The 17,590-nt window shown below is 39.4% G+C and overlaps 1 protein-coding gene and 1 long non-coding RNA gene across 3 annotated transcripts in view; one reads left to right on the top strand and one right to left on the bottom strand.

Annotated features, from left to right (window-relative positions):
• Nucleotides 1-17,590, bottom strand: part of LOC125328904 — a 114,787-nt gene that overhangs the window by 92,016 nt on the left and 5,181 nt on the right. For both annotated transcript variants that reach the window (XR_007204942.1, XR_007204941.1), the window contains exon 2: nucleotides 12,852-12,948. This is a non-coding gene — a long non-coding RNA (uncharacterized LOC125328904). The remainder of the gene's footprint in view (nucleotides 1-12,851; nucleotides 12,949-17,590) is intronic.
• On the top strand, nucleotides 6,413-10,670 carry CTLA4 (cytotoxic T-lymphocyte associated protein 4). The gene is made up of 4 exons (XM_048310127.1): nucleotides 6,413-6,632; nucleotides 7,823-8,173; nucleotides 8,668-8,777; nucleotides 9,703-10,670. Exons 1-4 carry the CDS (start codon nucleotides 6,575-6,577, stop codon nucleotides 9,871-9,873), a joined length of 690 nt encoding a protein of 229 aa, XP_048166084.1. The 5' UTR covers nucleotides 6,413-6,574; the 3' UTR covers nucleotides 9,874-10,670.

Here is a 17,590-nt window from a genome sequence, read left to right as displayed (position 1 = left end):
AAACTAGGGAAGACAAAGGGAGTTTGAGTTATCACTAATCCGAGAGCAAGGCTTTGTACATGAGATCAGATTCTGTGGTGAAGAGTGGGTTGAACAACAAATCCTGCAGCTAATACATTTTGGAAGGTATAGGACCTGCTTTTAGTTTGCTGACTCACCTGATTCCAGCAATAAAGGCACTGCTTGGCTCTAGTGTTCCATTTGCAGAGCCGTCTGCCTTATGGAGTGACAATTTTTTTGTAACTGCTATACTTCAAAACCAGAAAGATTCTTGCAAAGTCTGGGATTTATTCTACAATCCTCTGCTAGAAATTCTGTATCTTTGTTTTCCAGAGCCCCCAGCCTAGAATTTAATAACTATTCTAATGGCAACTCATAATCCTTGCATACATCACTGTAAACTTTCAGTAACATGTGGTGTCATGACCAAAGGCAAACAGATTGAATATTAAAGTTCCTTACATCAGGGCATCAACCCTACAGATCTTAGACATAATTCCCAGGAATACATTCTTGTACAAGCCCTGAATAAACGATCTGTGATAAAGCCACTATTCATTTTATGCTTTTTGTAAATAAAACTGCAAGGAAAGAGGCAAGGAGAGCTGTCTGAAACAGAAAGGCAAGGCAAGGTTTATAGCAAGGAGGGATTCTGAAATGGTTCCCATCCCTCAGTGCTGTGTTTCCACATCACCTTGCTCTGTCATGCAAAATTTAAAGAGCATTATTGACAGGAATGGAGGTGGTGCATTATCTGGTCTTCACTAAAATGTTTTGTCACTCATAAGAGGCTTCTGGGGAGGTTTTGTCTGGAAGTATATTTCGCTCAGCCTAACAGTGACATCTGAAAGCTAAAAAGCTACATATACCCTTCACCGATCCAGGTACTCATATTTCTGCCAAAACATCCTTTCCCCCCATTGGTATTCCCATTTCCCTATCTCCATCTCATCACAAGCCCTCTGAAATTTCCATGTAGAAGCTGTTTCCCTAAGATGTCCAAGGCTTGTGGCCTGTGTTCCCAAACTTCGTGTGCTCCTGGGAAGAGATGCATACTGTGCTGTAGTTCTGAGATCTAATCCCTGCAAAGGCAAATCGGACAAAATATGGATGTGGTTGAATGTGGCCAAACAAGAAGCCTTAGCTCAGGATTCCCATACACCTCAACTGCTGAAACAGTATCTGCTGGCCTTGACAAATGTTGGCTCACTGCTGCGTATTCCAAATGTTAGTGTAAATCTGTCAGTTTGAACACCTTGTAATTCTCTTTGTGCCTGTCCAGTGACTTCTGCCTTCTGCTACATTACTGAATTCTCCCTTAATTTAATTTAATTTACTTTACTTTCATTTTCTAGCCCATCCCATTCTAACTATCAGCTCACATCCACTCTTCAGAAATGGCCTCCAGACTTTGGCAAATAAAGCTGATCTTCATTACTCACTTGTCAATAATTAGAGAAGTACTTTAGAATCTGCTCCACGCGCTTCCTTGGATGAACTTCACACTGTGAGCTTAGGAAAATGCCTTTCTTTGTTAGGTCTCTTTCAAACATCTGGATTCTCCATATGTCAACTGAGCTGGAGCACTATCTCCTTTATGTAAACTTCATTGAGTCCTTTGCTTTATAAAGGTTTAATTCTAGGTTTTCCAGGAGTCCTGCTTTGATCTTAATCATTTGAAATGCCATAATTTTCTTTCTTGGTTGTTTTTTTGGTTTGTTTTTTTTTTTTTTTTAACATCAGGGACTTCATTAACCCTGTGTAAACTGGAATTAAGCCCTTAATTATGCTCCTCATCTGTACCCTTTAAAAATACTTATTACCCATCTCATTTTTGATTAGAACATCATTTCTCACATGTTTTCAGCAAGACTTTATGATTTATTCTTGTGTCCCTCACTAAATTCAAACTGCTGCACTTTCAGAGCCAGAGACTCAGAAATATGTCTATCTTTTGCTGTTTTTCCTTTTTGCAATGCTTTAAGAAATAAAGGAAAGTGGAAGTAAAACATTTCTCCAGTATTTCTCCAGTCATGGGGTACACTTAATGGCTTAATTTTAGACTTGGGGGATTCCTTTGGTTCTTCTCTGCTTATTCATGAAAAGAGACTAGCTTTCAATGTCTGCTTTGGGGTGAAGATATCTGCTTTATTCTGTGCTCAATCCCAAATGATTGGTCTAGAAACAACAAATATGTGGAGCTCTGCTTTGGAAAACTCCTTCCAGTAAAGGAAAGTCATTAAACATCTGCCAAGACATTTATGGTCTCTTAAAATTTGTCCTAAAATCTTTCCCTTGCCACAACCCCCTAAAGGAAACTGGAGAAGAATAAGGAAGTCGGTGAAGACCTTTTGCCTGTGTTGTTTCTAAGCCTTGTGTCTCTATTTCCTCTTACTTCTGTCTGTATCTCTTTCCATACATCTCAGACCTTACATTCTGACAGTAAGCTGCATGGGGATAGGGTGGGGGCAATACATTCACACAGGCCTGGTTGCTACTGGGACATAGGTGGCTTCTGACAAATAACAGGTACCAAAGCCAGCCAGGTAAGGGCTAGAATGCAGACACTCAAGGCTAAATGAGAACTGGTAGCACGAAAAGTTGGGAAGAAATTTGCCCTCTGTGTTAGATAATTATAGATGCTGTGTGTATCAGAAAAGCTTGGATATAATTAACTTTACAGTAGGGGAAACAAAGCCTAGCTTCCAGAAAAGAAATACCAACTATTGTATCACAAAGAAAAAGGACAGTCACACATCCACCCCCATCTCAAATCTTTTTGGACAATCTGCTGGTCATCAGAAGTGCACAGGAAGACCAACCCTGTGTGCCCTAAGAAGTAGTGGAAAGAGAATTCCTCAGCTAGTGCTGTCCTCACCTCTTCTGAGGCTGGATTGAGGGCACAGGCTTAGGACTGGGGAGCAGCATTTACAGAACCAGGTTAGAAGCTGAAACAAAGGCAGTAATTCTGAGACACTTAAAAATCAGTAGTTTTGTGATGTGAATTGTGGTTCCTTCAGGAACTAAGCCTGATCCACCAAACTTGGTTACATCTACGTCTTTACTTACACTAACCAGGTTTTAGTCCTTTAATGGTAATGAAACAGTATTTTTCCAGTCACTCTGTTATTTCCTTTTCTCTTTACCTCTTGTTTTGAAGATTTTTTCTTCAGCCATACCATCTGAGGTATGGATTTTTTCAAATGACAGTGCATTTCAAAACCCCAATAGGTTTGTGGCAAACTAACATGGTAAAAACGTGAACTGTTGAACATAATAAGACATGATCTCACATTAGCAAAATATTCTGAAACCAGATACTTATGCAAATTATAAGAATTTCTTCTCCCCGTTACATCTCAAGCAATTTGCCAAGCAAGTTCCTGTCATAGAAGAAAAAAACATGGGCAGCATGAGACAGGCTTAAAAGTGTGAAAATAATTTTGTGAATAATAACATTTTGCAATGGGAATTCTGACAGAGTATCAGCAGGAAGGTTTGTCCTAACAAGTGTTAATGAAGAAAAGCAGATCACTAGAATGCAAGTGACTAACTCAAAATGAGAAAGAAACTTAATGAGAAGCCTAGTTATTTAACTTCCTAGCAATCTGAGTAATCACAGTAGTGTAGTCCAGTGTAAAACTGCATGGCCCTCCCTCAGCTAAGTTCAAAGAGGTTGTGAAGCCCAAACCACTCCTAAGCTGAACCCTTTGTTTGAGGCTCTGCAGCTTAGCACTGCAAAGCCCTCAGTCCTCTCCCGTGCTCTGACACTTTGCTGTGGTAGCATATGTAAAGTATAAAGATTTCCTGTGACATGGGAATTATTATCACCCCTAAGAACAAAGAGCACTATAGTCTAAGTATGTGCATTAAAGGAAAGAAGAATATAATATTGATCTTTTGGAGCACAAAGCACAAACTTTTAGAAACAGCCTGAGGAAATACCTCACTTAAAGACCTGAATCTCAAAGTCACAATTAGGGCTCTTCTTTCAGCCATTCCCTTGCCTGGCCACTAGGCCATGTGTAAGGTTCCATTTATGAGAAAGGGTGAAAGATGAAGAGTTCCCAAGATAAAACAGTCAGGGCAGGAAGATACTAGACTACACAGACAAGAAGATAACTAGGTAACTAGAAGATAACTAAGATAACAAGCAGTAACTAGGTAAGATAGGTCCTGTGCCCACAAAGCATGGCCTGTATTTTTCACGTGATATATTCAGGGAAGGTGGGGCAAGCAGAAGTCCAAGACTCTTGACCAGCTGAAGAGTAGTTAGATAAGGGATACAGAAGAGAGAAAAGCTGTCTTCAGAGATTCTTGTGGATTTTATTTTAGTGGGAAACTCATTCTGTTACCAATACTGTGTTCCATGCTGTAACTGAGCTGGGAAGGATGGGAGCAGTGAAAGTGAGATCTTATTTGGAACAAGATGTCTTTTACTGCATGATCTATCTGCTATCTGCATACATTAACTCAAGATCCAAAGTCTGATTAGGAAGGGTAGAAGGCACCATGGCAAGGTAGTCTCTATCCATTGGAAGAGATAACCCAAGGCAGCCTGGGCTCACTTCAGGCTGCCCTATCTGCGAAGACAGAGACAACTTCAAGAGATTCCACAGGGAGACATGGTGTGCTTAACTTAGAAGAGTAATTGTCATAAAACAAGGCTTTTAAGGAGGAACAAGGGTAAAAAGGAAAAAGTAATGGATCTGAAAAGGCACCCTGAGAACAAAACATCCAGGAAACAAGATGAGTACTGCTGGAAACAAAGCTTGCTAGAGCAATCTCAAACAGGAGAGAGAGGAGTGCCAGAGCCCTGCCTCTCACTCTAGCAGTGCAAGATCCTGTGGATATGTGTGGCATTAGCACTGAGTTTTACATGGCAATCTTTTGCCAGTGTCTAGTGGCTAATCGCACCATCAATTTGCAGTCCCAATCAATCATCAGGAGATGACACTATGGTTGATGAAGCTCAAATGCATCATTTGTTTAACTGCATGCAAAACCCAAGCTCTAAAGATAGAAAAGGACAGATAATTTAGTTACTACTCTGGATATGAAAATGTCAGGCATAACTTGGTAATTTCATGCCATAAATCTCACTGATAGTCTGGTACATGATATTGCAATAGCATTTATTTAATATTACATTTAATATTAAAATTGATTTAAGCTTGTCTACCCATTAATACAGTATGTGCCTGTCTCATTATTAGAGTGCAGTTCTTAATTTTCCCATAGCAGTATTTATATTTATCATCAGTTCTGTTTTGAATGCTGGTTAAGATTAAAATGACTGTGAATCTGTCATTACAAACAAATATTGCATAACCTAGGTATGGAAGCAGTAAACTTATTTATATCATTAGGTATTTATGTGATTTCAAGACTAAGTATTTATCCTGGATCTTTGTATTGGATGGGCTAGTGTTCAAGAACTAATGCTGTTAGTTTTTCTAGGTCACAGTGCAAAAGCAGGTCTTTGCAATCTACTAGATCTACATATATAAATGATCAAGCACCTTCTAAAAGAACTTCTCAAAGTGCGGGTAAGAAAAAGAATGCCAACCTTCTGAATAACTGAAGTGAACCTTCATTTTTATGGAATTCTTTAGGCAATGATTCATGGATATGACAGGCTATCACATAAAAAAGCAAAACAATTTTCAGAGCTTACATGACTTTTAAAAGGCCAATGAGCAAAAACTGTTTCACTGAGATTTGAAATGATGCAGGTGCTCTAAGCAGAGATAGCAATAATCAAAGCTCCTGCAGTGTTTTTCATCTGTTGATATAAAGGTAGTTAGGCAGTAAAGTCTGTAGGTAGCAAAATTCTGTACAGATGTGAAAGTCATTAGCTATAAACCTAGATAATTTTTTCTTGGAAACACGAAAGCTTAAAGAGGCTGGGTTATGATTCAAGTCACATTGCTGATACAAAAAGATTAAGTAATTGCAAGTGAAATCAGTATTTTGAAGGGGGTAGCAATTTTTAAACATGAAAAGCACTAACATTAAAGCAAGCAAAGAAATTGGGGGTGGAGGCAAGTCCTCCATAAAAAAGCTAGCTTGCAGCGATTCACTGTGCCACATTAGGCAGAAGTACAGATCTCTGAATGTTGTCCTGGTAGGAAATATCTGATGATTGCTGAAATATTAAGTGCTGTGATTCTGCAAGCTGGCACCACCAAGGGGCCTGAACTGCTCTAATGATGATTACCTTTCCTCCCACCATTCTTAAAGCAGAATGGACGGCAGTTTCAGATTGAATATATATTTTCCATCTGCTGAATAGTTGTTTTTGACATGCTGTTTGAGGTTAACTGTGCACGTACTAATCAAACCCACTACTTCCTTTCTCGTAAAACCAAAACAAAGCTTCATACTACTCTCAGGTACAGCATCTGGGATCAAAGCTATATATACACACTGGCTCTGTGTGGTTTCAAACATTTCGAAGATTCAGTATCCTGAAAGGTGTCACCTCTTTTCCAGTCCTGAGAGTTCCAGTTTGTCTTAAAGTCTGAAGGCATCAGACACCTTCAGCCCCTTCAGCATCTGTCCCAGAACAGGAATGCTCTCAATATTGGTCACCGTGGGCTTTCTCTGCACAGCCACTGCCACTGCTGAAGGTGGGTAGATGAAGGAGTCAAGGTATCTGGAGGTGTCGACTTGTTTTCAGTTTCATGTTCTTGCAGGAGACAGACTTGGTACAACAGGGAGAGGAAGGTGACATAGGACTGATGGGAGCAAGGTCTTGGGGCACTGCAAGGTGTCTGGAAAACCAGACACAGATTTCAGAGCAATACTACCTGTAGGGACACTGGGCAGCATTCAGAGTAGCTCAGGCAGGAAAAAAAGATCTTGAAAAACTAGGCCTTGCAAGTGAAGTTGTGACAGCCGATAACATGGGTATAGAGGTTTGAATGGATGGAGAAATTCTGCTCTTTATCTGGAATTCTTGTGTGCAGAACTGAAGAACATAAGCCCTGCCTCAAAATGGACTGATATAAAATGAGATTGAAAAAATAATACTGAGTCTTCACAGCTTACTAGAGCAAAAGACAGTGCCTTCCCATCATGTGTCAGTATAGAATACAGAAGTTGCAAAAAGCTGTCAGTGGGGCTGTACATGGCACAGTAATTTCCCCTGAAGATTTTTTTTGGCAGTCTGTTTATCAGGCTTTGCTGCATGCTGCTATATTGGCTCGGGGTATATACTGTTGCTATACTGTGGCTTGGAAGTAGCTAGTTAAAAATAAGGAGAAAAAAGATCAGAAACAAACATATGCAAACAGATTTTCTGTTCAGTTTTACCTTAATAGTTCTGTTCCATGTTCCATACAGGACGTCAACTTTTTTGTTCCTAAATGTAAACATGTTTATTTCTACCAGGCAGAAATTGTGGTTTAAAAGCCTGATTTTAAATTTCAAATTTCAGCCTTACCATCTATAGTCTACTTTTTTGGTTTTTCTTATGTATATTAAAAAGTTTGTGTTGAGGGAAACGGAAGCATGCAGGTCATTCATTGCTCAATTAAGTGGGCCAAGTAACCTACTATTTAAGCAACAAGTAATTGCTGAGATTTATAATATCATTTTTAGTAATCAAAGCATTTCTTGAGCTTTTTAAAGAATATTAATGCAGTGCTAACATGAATTGTGGTCTTGGAATCCTTTCTTTGAAAGCAGCTTTTCTAGGAATCCCCCATGGATAATAGGAGGTGGCAGGAGTCCCTTCCTACTGTGCAGGTTTGAAGCAAATGACTTGGGATCCTTTCTTGACAGTTCACTTACCATCACACTCTTTACTTCCTTACAGTAATGGAAGTGACTCAGCCAGCAATGGTTCTGGCCAACAGGCAAGGAGTTGCCAGCTTGGTGTGTAAATACAAGAACATTGGGAATGCAAAGGAAATTCGAGTGACTTTGCTTAAACAGACTGGTGATGGCTTCACAGAAATTTGCGCTTCATCGTACACCACGGAGTTTAAAACATTCTTTGTGGAAGAGATCATTCAGTGCCATGTTACCCCTGGCCAAAACAATGTGACCCTCACCCTGGCTGGTCTGCAAGCAAATGACACCGGGCTTTATGTTTGCAAGATGGAGCGGATGTACCCCCCACCCTATTTTATGAACAAGGGAAATGGGACACATCTCTATGTCATTGGTAAGCCAAGCAGGTTTACAGTACTGTGATATTTCCAAATTAAGGGAGTTGCTATTACCTCTCAAAGGTTTTCAGAGTTCTGTTTGTAAGAAGTGAGGGTAAATACTGGTTTGAGCACTAAAAATCTTGATTAGCTGTTATTTCTTTCAGGTCTCCTTGCACACACCCAAAGCAAGCATAGCCATAGCCATGCAGTGTATTTAGCAGCTTAGGGATTTTTGATGGCATAATCAACACCATCAGTGTTGATCATGTGTGTCTAGGCAGTTAGATACAGAAGTGCAAAACTAAAAGAGTAAGGTGTATATGCTCTTCTACAGATAAAGACTCTTTTCATTGGAGCTTGAGTGGGCAGTGACTCAGAGCTCAGTCCTGGTGGTATCCTGGGATAACACATGCTAGAGGAAAGCTGTATAGAGGCTGATTTACAGACTCTAGGGCCATCCTTATGAGGCTCATGTGTGACATGACTTGTGTGGTATCATATGTTTTAGATCCAGAACCTTGTCCAGACACTGCCATATATCTCTGGGTATTAGGAGCTACTGCCTCAGGATTTTTTCTTTACAGTATCATCATCTCAGCTGTTCTTGCAGGCAAAGCGGTAAGTCCCATCAACTCAGCCTCCTTCTGCTAATAATATCCCTTTGTGTGATGAGGACAAGGAGAAAGAAATGAGAACAGGGAAGAACACTGGGAACAAACCCAGTGGGATGCTCCATTTAACTAGTGCAATGCTATTACAGTAATGCAAAATAAGAGAACTTGATGGAGCTGCCACTTATATTTGTTTATGACTCATTGATGTTGCCAGTGTACTAGAAAGCACTCAGCTTCCATCAGCTGGACTGAGCCTTGGCTTAGGTCTGGATGCTTAAAACCAGGCAAAGTCCTGGATGCTTCTGTGATTGAAGGCAACAGTCTTCATGTGTACTATGATTTCACAAATGATTCACACAAAATCCCAGGATTTGTTTTTTCCTTTTCTCACCATTCACCTCTGAAAAGCAAATTTAAGCAGGCTTCTCCATGGATGGGGGAAGTGTAACTTAAAGCATTTTTAATTTCACAGCTAGAAATGTCTGCACAAAAGCATGCAAAATGTAAGCCTGCATTGCCTTTTTCCACAGGGGTCTGCAGTACTCATAGTCTGTTAGAAATGAAACTGAGCTTGAAACCAAACAATATCTCTGTCCCATATTTTTCAATCAGTCCTTGTCCCTAGAAGTTAAATGAAATTGTCTGGTGTGAACACTTCTAGCTTTGAACCAACACTGAACTCTGAAGCAGGAGCACCTTCAAAGTGCTAATGAATGGCAGGACTGTTTTTTTTTAATATAAATATCCCTTGTACATCCTGATCCTCCCTGAAATGGTCTCAACAGATCTTCTATAAAGAGGCAGAGAAAGGTGTCTAGAATACATTCTACTCAGTAAAGGCAGAATATCCATCGGTGTCTCTAAAATGTGCTGGTCAATGATTATGCTGTGATCACTTGTTTATTTTACTTTCTTCCCGTATTTTACAGATAAAGAGAAGACGATGTCTCACTACAGGAGTCTATGTGAAAATGCCTTCTGAGAAGCTAGAGAAAAAAGTGATTCCATTCCACATCACCGTTAACTGTAACAAGGAAAGAGAGAAACCATTTCCTAGCTGGGATGGAGAGTCTGCTAACTCATTTCAGTTAAAGAAATAAAAGTAATTGTCTTTTTACAAAAGGTGTGCAGGAAGGTGAGAGAATAGCCTTTGTAACTTCTATGGTTTGGAGGAGAATAAATAGTATATGCATTTGTATTTGAAGATTAACCCTGTCACATAGAAATGGCTACATTAGGCCATTGACTTTTTTGAGATGTATTGTACCAATATGTAATATATATGTGTGTATAGCATTAAGAGCTATTGCTGTTGCAGTTGAGCATCTTACTGTCAAATTTCATCATGCCTACTGATCAACTGAAATCCAAACACTATTATGACAGAGGCTTGTGTGTCATACAAGGGGGAAGGCTGACCCACAGGTCTGGGGGGCAGAGGTAGGAGAGCACACTAATGTACAAAGGAATGTTAACTTTTTTTCCTGCATTGGTATTTATTGGTTCCATTTCTGGCATTAGTGCTCTGCACTTCCACAGAGGTCTCCCCGTAGGCTGGCACTGATGACACTGCTGCTCTAGAAGACTGATCTTAGCTCTCTTCAGTGGCATTGTGTCCCAGAAGTGCTGTGATGGAGCTGACTGATGGTCTCTGAGCCAGTGCTGACAGTTTGGTTGGAGAAAAGGCTCCAGCAGGAGCCATCTTAGGCTGTGATGGGAGAATGTTCCAGCTCTGCTGGGGCCTTGTGTTTTATAAATGCTAAATTAGCATCTATCCAAAAGGCAGAAGTATGTTGCTGTGTTTAACGAAGTCTATTTTCCATGAAAATACTGACAGTGTATAATCTTGTTTATTAGTTATGTACCATTCAATAAAAACCTTGAAGCTTTGCCCAAATTCAAGTTTATTTCTTGTTCACCTTTCTCAGAAGAAACAGGAAGTGGCTACATGTTAGAAAGCAGTGAAGACAACATGAACCTTTCCTCTCTGACCCTGTGTTTTGCCCTTCAGAGACAGCCATGCCATGCTCATGCCAACACTTCTGTTCTCAGCTCTCCTCCTCAGCCGGCCACCATTACAATCTGTCAATTCTTCTATTTGTCTAGCTACAGCTGCTGTGATGTGCTTCAGAGACACTACCAATCAAATTTTCACTTCCAGCAGAGTTACTTGCAGAAGGTAGCTGTAATGCCTTTGACAGCACCTCCTGTACGTGTTTAAACAAAAAACTTGTCCTAGTTTCAAATCCTGTTTTCTTTGCACCACTTTGACACTCTCACTCACTAAATGCTAGTCAACACACAAAGCTGCTGAAGCTTAAAACAATTTCAGCATTCTCAGCTACTATCTATTAATATGACTCTTTGTTATCAAAATTTCACCTTGCAACACTGGCAGCATGTGTCTCTGTTTCACAGCTGTGAATCCATCTTGGCTTCACAGCTGTGAAGCCAAACCCCAGAGCTCTTTATTCCATGTTCTTGCAGTGGCAGCAGCTCCCAGAACACCAAATCTCATAGCTCTTCTAGGCTGCTTTCCCTCTCTTGCCCATTTATCTGGCACCACTCCAACTGTGCAAAGACACATTCACATTCTCAATTTGCCAGTGTTTGCAGGTGCTAACTGCTCTCTCAGTGTTGATATACAAGTGTGCTGCATTAAGTAAAAGCAGCCTCTGATGACATATCCTTTTTTTGAAGGTATTTTAGTATTCTGACATTAGTCTGGTACTTTTCCATAATTTTTCACTACCCAGTGTTTTAGGGATAAAAAATGATAAAAGATCACATATCTGTTGTCACTGCATGAATAATTACCCAGGGCAATTTTTTCCACCACTGCAAGAAGTGAATCATATGTCTGACTCCTAATCAGGAATCAATTGTTTCTTTTTCCTTTTCTTGGCAATTCCTCTTAAGCAATCTAAAAGCAGTTCAAGTACATTATTTTCTAAGTTTATCTTTCCTGGGTGAAGAGATGTTTTGGATCTGTATCCACAACCTCATGATATCTGGCCACAGCTGGCAGTGAATCTGTATCACCATAGAGCCTGTGTATATTCCAATTCACCTCAATTTCTGGCCACTAAGTTGACCATAACTAGGCCTTCTACATCCACATGGACAATTTCCTCTTGGTACACCCACATTTCCTTGAGACATTCAGCCTGTAACCACCAGTGAAGAATTCTGCCATAAATAAGCAACAGGTTACTAAAATAGCTGAATAGTGAAGGTTATGGGAGAACAGAACAGAAACAATAATCTCACATATGGTAATAGCAATAATATTTTGTATTCGCCTCCTGCACTTAAATAATTCTTGGCATGATGTTGATTAATTATCTTATTAGAAATTACTTTGCCCAAATTCTCTGTCTGTTCTGAACTGCTCTTCATCCTCAGTGGTTACTTTTTCCAACCTTCTCTTGTTTCTGCAGTGCTTAATTTTCTTTGGCTTTCCTTACCACTGTAGGAGCCTTTTCTGATCTAAATGTTATATAATGCTTTATGAGTTTTTGCTCTAAGCCAGGTTCCCCTTTTGAACTTTCTGGCAGCGTAGTATGTGCACTCGAATCAGCAGATGTAGCAGTGAAGACCAAAGTGAGATTTCAGTTTAGATTTTATTGACAATTATATTCTCATCATTTATATGTGGCACTACAGAGATGACTGGAGGCTATGTACTTGCAGAGATGATATTTATACCTACCTCCATATGGTCCATATAGCAGCTAGTTCTGATGAGGACAGAGCTCAGACCTTAGGGAATTTCCATTGTCCTGTGATGCCCTCCAGAACCTCGAGGTCTATGCTTTTCCCTGATACTTGGAGAGCATCTTTCACTAGCAGCACCCCAAAAAATTTTACATATACAAGTCAAGTATAGTGTTCTGTCAGATCACAGCAGTACCAAAATGAAAGGTGCAAACGCTAGGTCAGTGTACATCCCAGAAAATGCAATAGAGGAAATTGTGCCTCTTTCTGGGAAGAATGTGCAAAGCAAAAGTGAAAGGATTTGGTCTCAGAACTCTGCTCATTAGAATGGGGAGTTTTAAAACACAACCAAGTATCATACCTGGACAGCCAAATTATGAGACCATACTGCTTGGTGAGGAAGAGTCAGGAAGAGTCTCTTTTGATGTGCTCTTCACTCCTTTAGAAGATCTGTCAGCCTGTTTGTGAAAAAGAGAGTGTGAGTTTCTGGCTGGATGAGTGGGAATTCACAGGTATACTTGTCTGCATCAAAGACGATGGCATATGCATACACCACTCCCAGCCCTCAATATTCTACTTTCATTTTCATCCACTTCTTTATCTGAACTATTTTTTTCCTTGTAATTTTCAATTATCAGAGTCCTATCTGATACAGAAAAACATAGGGCAGAAGTTTCCCACACAGCTACTCTATGAGTAGGCAATGAGTAGTCTATCATTTTAGGATTACAGATTCCCCACTCTTGGAAGGAATATGTGAATCTGAACTCACTACTCAGTCAGGCCTTGAGGTCTGCAGGGAAAGTTCATTAATTCTGTTTTCCACAGATACTTAATAAATTAAAAAAAAAATTATCAAGGACTCCTAGGCTATGCAAGAGCAGATATTTTTGACCTGTTGCTATCTTTCCTAACCTCCTGACTTTTGCTCCAGACTCCCTCGGGCCTAATTTCTTTTTTTCCAATAACCAACGTTTGCATTGGCCAGGTAACTCATAACTCATTCCTGTCTTCAGTACTGACTTCGAGCTTTGCAGGTCCAAAGAGTGTATGTGTGTGAGGGGCTCAGGTGAGATTTGGAGGCAAAGTACATTGGAAGGTAAGATACAACAGGCTTCTTCCTCTCACTAGACAAAAGCTAGCGCTGGGGAGTGAGTTCTGAAAAATAAAACAGAAAATGCATGATTTTGCCTACGACAGGAACAGTCTGAACCATGACTAAAGAGCTCTACCTCTAGAAGAGGCATAAACAGGAATCAGATGATGTATGCAAGAGTTATAACATGAAATCCAAACCAAAGAAGGCTGGTGTATAGCAGATGGATTTATGCATTACTAAAACAAATTTATTGTTGACATTTGCAAACTGCATTCTTGCTTGAACATGTAAAAGTTATTTCAAGCTAGCTTCTATCACAGCTAAGCAGTGGGGCCTCTGCACATAACAGTTATTGACTAAAGATCTAAGAAACTGCGGGAAGGGGGACGTGAAAAAATTGCCCCTGAAGTCAGATAAAAACTTTTTGTTGTTTACTAGAGGGACAGAGCAAGGAAGAGTTTAGGTAAGGGACGAAACTTCACTGGGAATCATTAGTAATTGCAGCTGAGGTGACATGGCAGATGTTTCCATGAACTAAGAAATTGTTACGTACTCAAAATTTCACTATCCTTTCCTTTCTCGACTCTTCAAATGTAATTTTCTTTCTATTTCTGTAGCAAGCTGTCTTAATCACAGTCACGTTTTTATATCGCAATGAACATTTTTTAGTGGTTATGAGGTTACAGTTGAACAAAAAGTTCTCAGTTTCTTCATTGATGGCTGTTCTTCATTCTTTTCTGACTGCTGTTTTTAAAGAGTAGTACTTGAAAATGTTCTGTCTGATCTGCTTCATTCAGCAAAAAGCAAGACCTTGCTTTCGGGGAAAATGGAAATCCTCACATAATTATATGATGCCAATAGGTGGTAATTTTAGATGACCACATCCCATAACAACACAGGTGATAAAACTGGGAAAACTTGAAACACTGGGTAACATCTGGTTGGACTATGCAGTGCTGTGGGCAGGATTTACTGACATTCATGCTCTAGCCTGTGATGCAGCAGTTTGTGTGGAAAGCTGGAACAAGCAGCAGGGTGCTCTATTCTTCCCACACAGATCAGTGCCTGGGATGTAGGTTTTCTACAGAAAATGAATGTTAAAGTTTGGGCCAAGATTGCCACTGACATGCAAAATATAAGATTGCTGGTTTTACATAAATAAAAATATATACACTGAGCAAATACTCCATATTTCTTTCAAACTAGGAACTCAGTAGCCAGACCCCAAAGACTCTTACAGTTCAGTATATACAGGAAATAAACAAACACTGCTATACATTAAATGGGTTATTGTTAACTTACTACACCTTAGTCTTGTTTTTAGAGTTTCTCCTTGGGAATTTGCAGCTTCCCTGAACTAGTGATGAAAGGGGCCAGCAGAAGTACTGCTTACTTTTGTGCAAACTAGAAAGTCTTCCCTCTGCAAACTAGGAAACATGAGGGGATTGATATTTACTAACTTCCACAGCACTTAGTGCTGGGCACTTGCAACACCATCAACTGTAAGAAATATTTCAAGATCCTTTCTCCCTGTGAAAATTCTCATTGGAAGTTGGGTCTCTGTTGGCCTTCAGCTGAATTCCAGATACCTCTTTCCATGTGCTGGTGTGTGGGGAAAGCTGAGTTGTTTGAAGTTCTGTAGAAGCTTTGATAAGACTTCTTTTCATCTTGCATGCTTTCAGAGTTGACCTTCGTACCTGCTAGACAGAGCTGCTAGTTTTTGTTATTGTCATCTTTCTACTTCGTTTGAAGCCAAACAAATTGGTGATTAAAAATAGACCTTCTCCAGTGCTACAAAGGGTCTTTGGTGTACTATGGTCTAACTGATTTGCATCATACAGATTAAAAATGTATATGTAATGAGCTAGATAAAAATTGTAAAAATACTTGGTGGCGGGGAAACAAGTACCAAAAATAATCCACATTTGAAACTGTCACAAAACGTGGTATGCTAGCAGTACTTAATCAAGATCAGAAAGCAAAACAGTTCATTTCTCTGTAAGTTATCAAATCCTTCTGGTAAGTGACACTTTGGAAACATTCAACAGCTTCATAACTGGCTGACTTAATGTTTTACAGGCAGGAAAGATGGCTAGAACAGCAGTAATCAGCAGAATAAGTTGGTTTCATAGTTGAGCTCTGTGAGGTGTTAGATCGTGTGGGTAGCATTTATAAAAGCTTTCTCAGTTTTAATTCTGTAGCAAAGATGACTGTCTGCTTCACAAATTAATAATATTTTCCTTTCCCTCATAATGCCAAACTAATTCATTATATCATATTTTATTCTATGACTATTTGTCTAGTCTTTTTATAGTACTCTCTCACTAAGATGAAACACCACTTAAGCTCTTTTCCCTATTTGTCTCTCTGAAATAATATAGTATCATTATTATAATCTTACCAATAGGTTCCAAACTCATGTTATTCCTCCTCTCTTATGTAAGCCACAGGCACATATTTGGTGTAAAAATTCCTCTCATTAATGCCATCATTTATACTGCAATTTTCAGAAAAACTTGCATTCTTGTTTTTCATGTTTTTACTTCATATTTTATGACTAAAAAAGACCAGGCTTCCATATACTTCATTAAATACAGCAATTATTTTACTGTCACTGGTCACAAGGAAAGTGTGGTTCTTTCATGGGAGTCAACAGAGATGCTTCACTCATGCTTCAGATGCCTCAGTCAAAAATATACCTTAAGCAGTTCATTTATGGTTCCTGGAAGGAGGGCAGTCCCTATGCTGAGTGTGTGGCTGCGTTTTCTTGGTTTGTTTTGCAATGCTGGATGCTCCATAAGGGCAGATTGCTCGTGTCTAATCCAACAAATCCGTGAACTAGAAGGGGATGCAGGCTGTCTTATCCAGAGGGTGACTTGCAGGAGAGGGTAACAACCTGCACAGCCCTGATGGAAGTCAGGCAGCAAAAGGAAGAGGCTGGAGGAAGTGAGAGAGAGTCAGCTTCTCTGCACACAGCATGACTGGCACCTCCAAATGTGGCACCTTTTGAAATGGCTCTCCCTCAAAAAGTTTATTTAGATTCAGCAACATGGATGCTCTTGGTTTACTTTTCAATATGCAGAACATGAAATACTTGGCACCTAATGTGCTCTAGAGACATGAAGTACTAGAATTTAATAACCTCTTCCACTCACAGTAAAGACGTCAATATTTATTTTGGCAAATTTTTGTGTATTGAAAGATCATGGAAAAAAAGGAAATTTGTTGGTATTTTTACATCAAATACTTGGACTTCTCTGAAATAGTGTTTAACTTTAAAATTTAACTATATCAAATTTATAACAAAACAATTCTTTTTGTTAAACATAAAATTATTTTTTCTCAACTCCCTAGTTTGTCAAAATTTCCAATTTTCAACTTTAGGCAGTGAATTTAAAAATATTTATTCTCATAAGTCTAGTCTTTGCAGAACAGAAATTATGGATGTGAGTGTTAAACCTGTAAAGAAAAAAGATATTGAAGCTTAAATATCACAAAACCCAGATGAGGCCAAACGTAGCAAAAACTATGGTATTGATCTTTCTTTCTCACCTTACAATGAAACCAGAAGTGTTCTGTGTTATTTGTGACAATTGAATGGCTAATGAAGGTCCAATTACTTCTCAATAACTAGTCAGCCTTTTTTCTTCTAATTATGCTATGGGTAGTTACCATTGTACGATTCCAAGCTCAAGTCACTGTTATGACAAATAGAACTTTAGATGCTGCTAGTTGGACCTATCTGGGTTTTTCTAACTTCCTTTTAACTTAATCCTTTCTTTACTTGATTTAATTTCCATGGAGGCCAGTATATGGATTAAAAGCACTGGCACGTGCAGCAAACGAATCAGATTCACACATGTTGTTCACATGGCTTTAAGCTCATGAATAAGTCACAAAATCTTACTCGTCATGCAATAGTAACAACAGGGTAAGGTTTAGTGAAATATTTAGGTGTAGCAGAAAGCTGTCCCTGCAACAGAACTGGAAGAAGAGAAGCT

The sequence above is a fragment of the Corvus hawaiiensis genome, chromosome 7, assembly GCF_020740725.1.
Source record: "Corvus hawaiiensis isolate bCorHaw1 chromosome 7, bCorHaw1.pri.cur, whole genome shotgun sequence".
Taxonomy (NCBI): Eukaryota; Metazoa; Chordata; class Aves; order Passeriformes; family Corvidae; genus Corvus; species Corvus hawaiiensis.
Note: the sequence above shows the minus strand (reverse complement) of the source record. Positions and strands in the feature narration are given on the sequence as shown.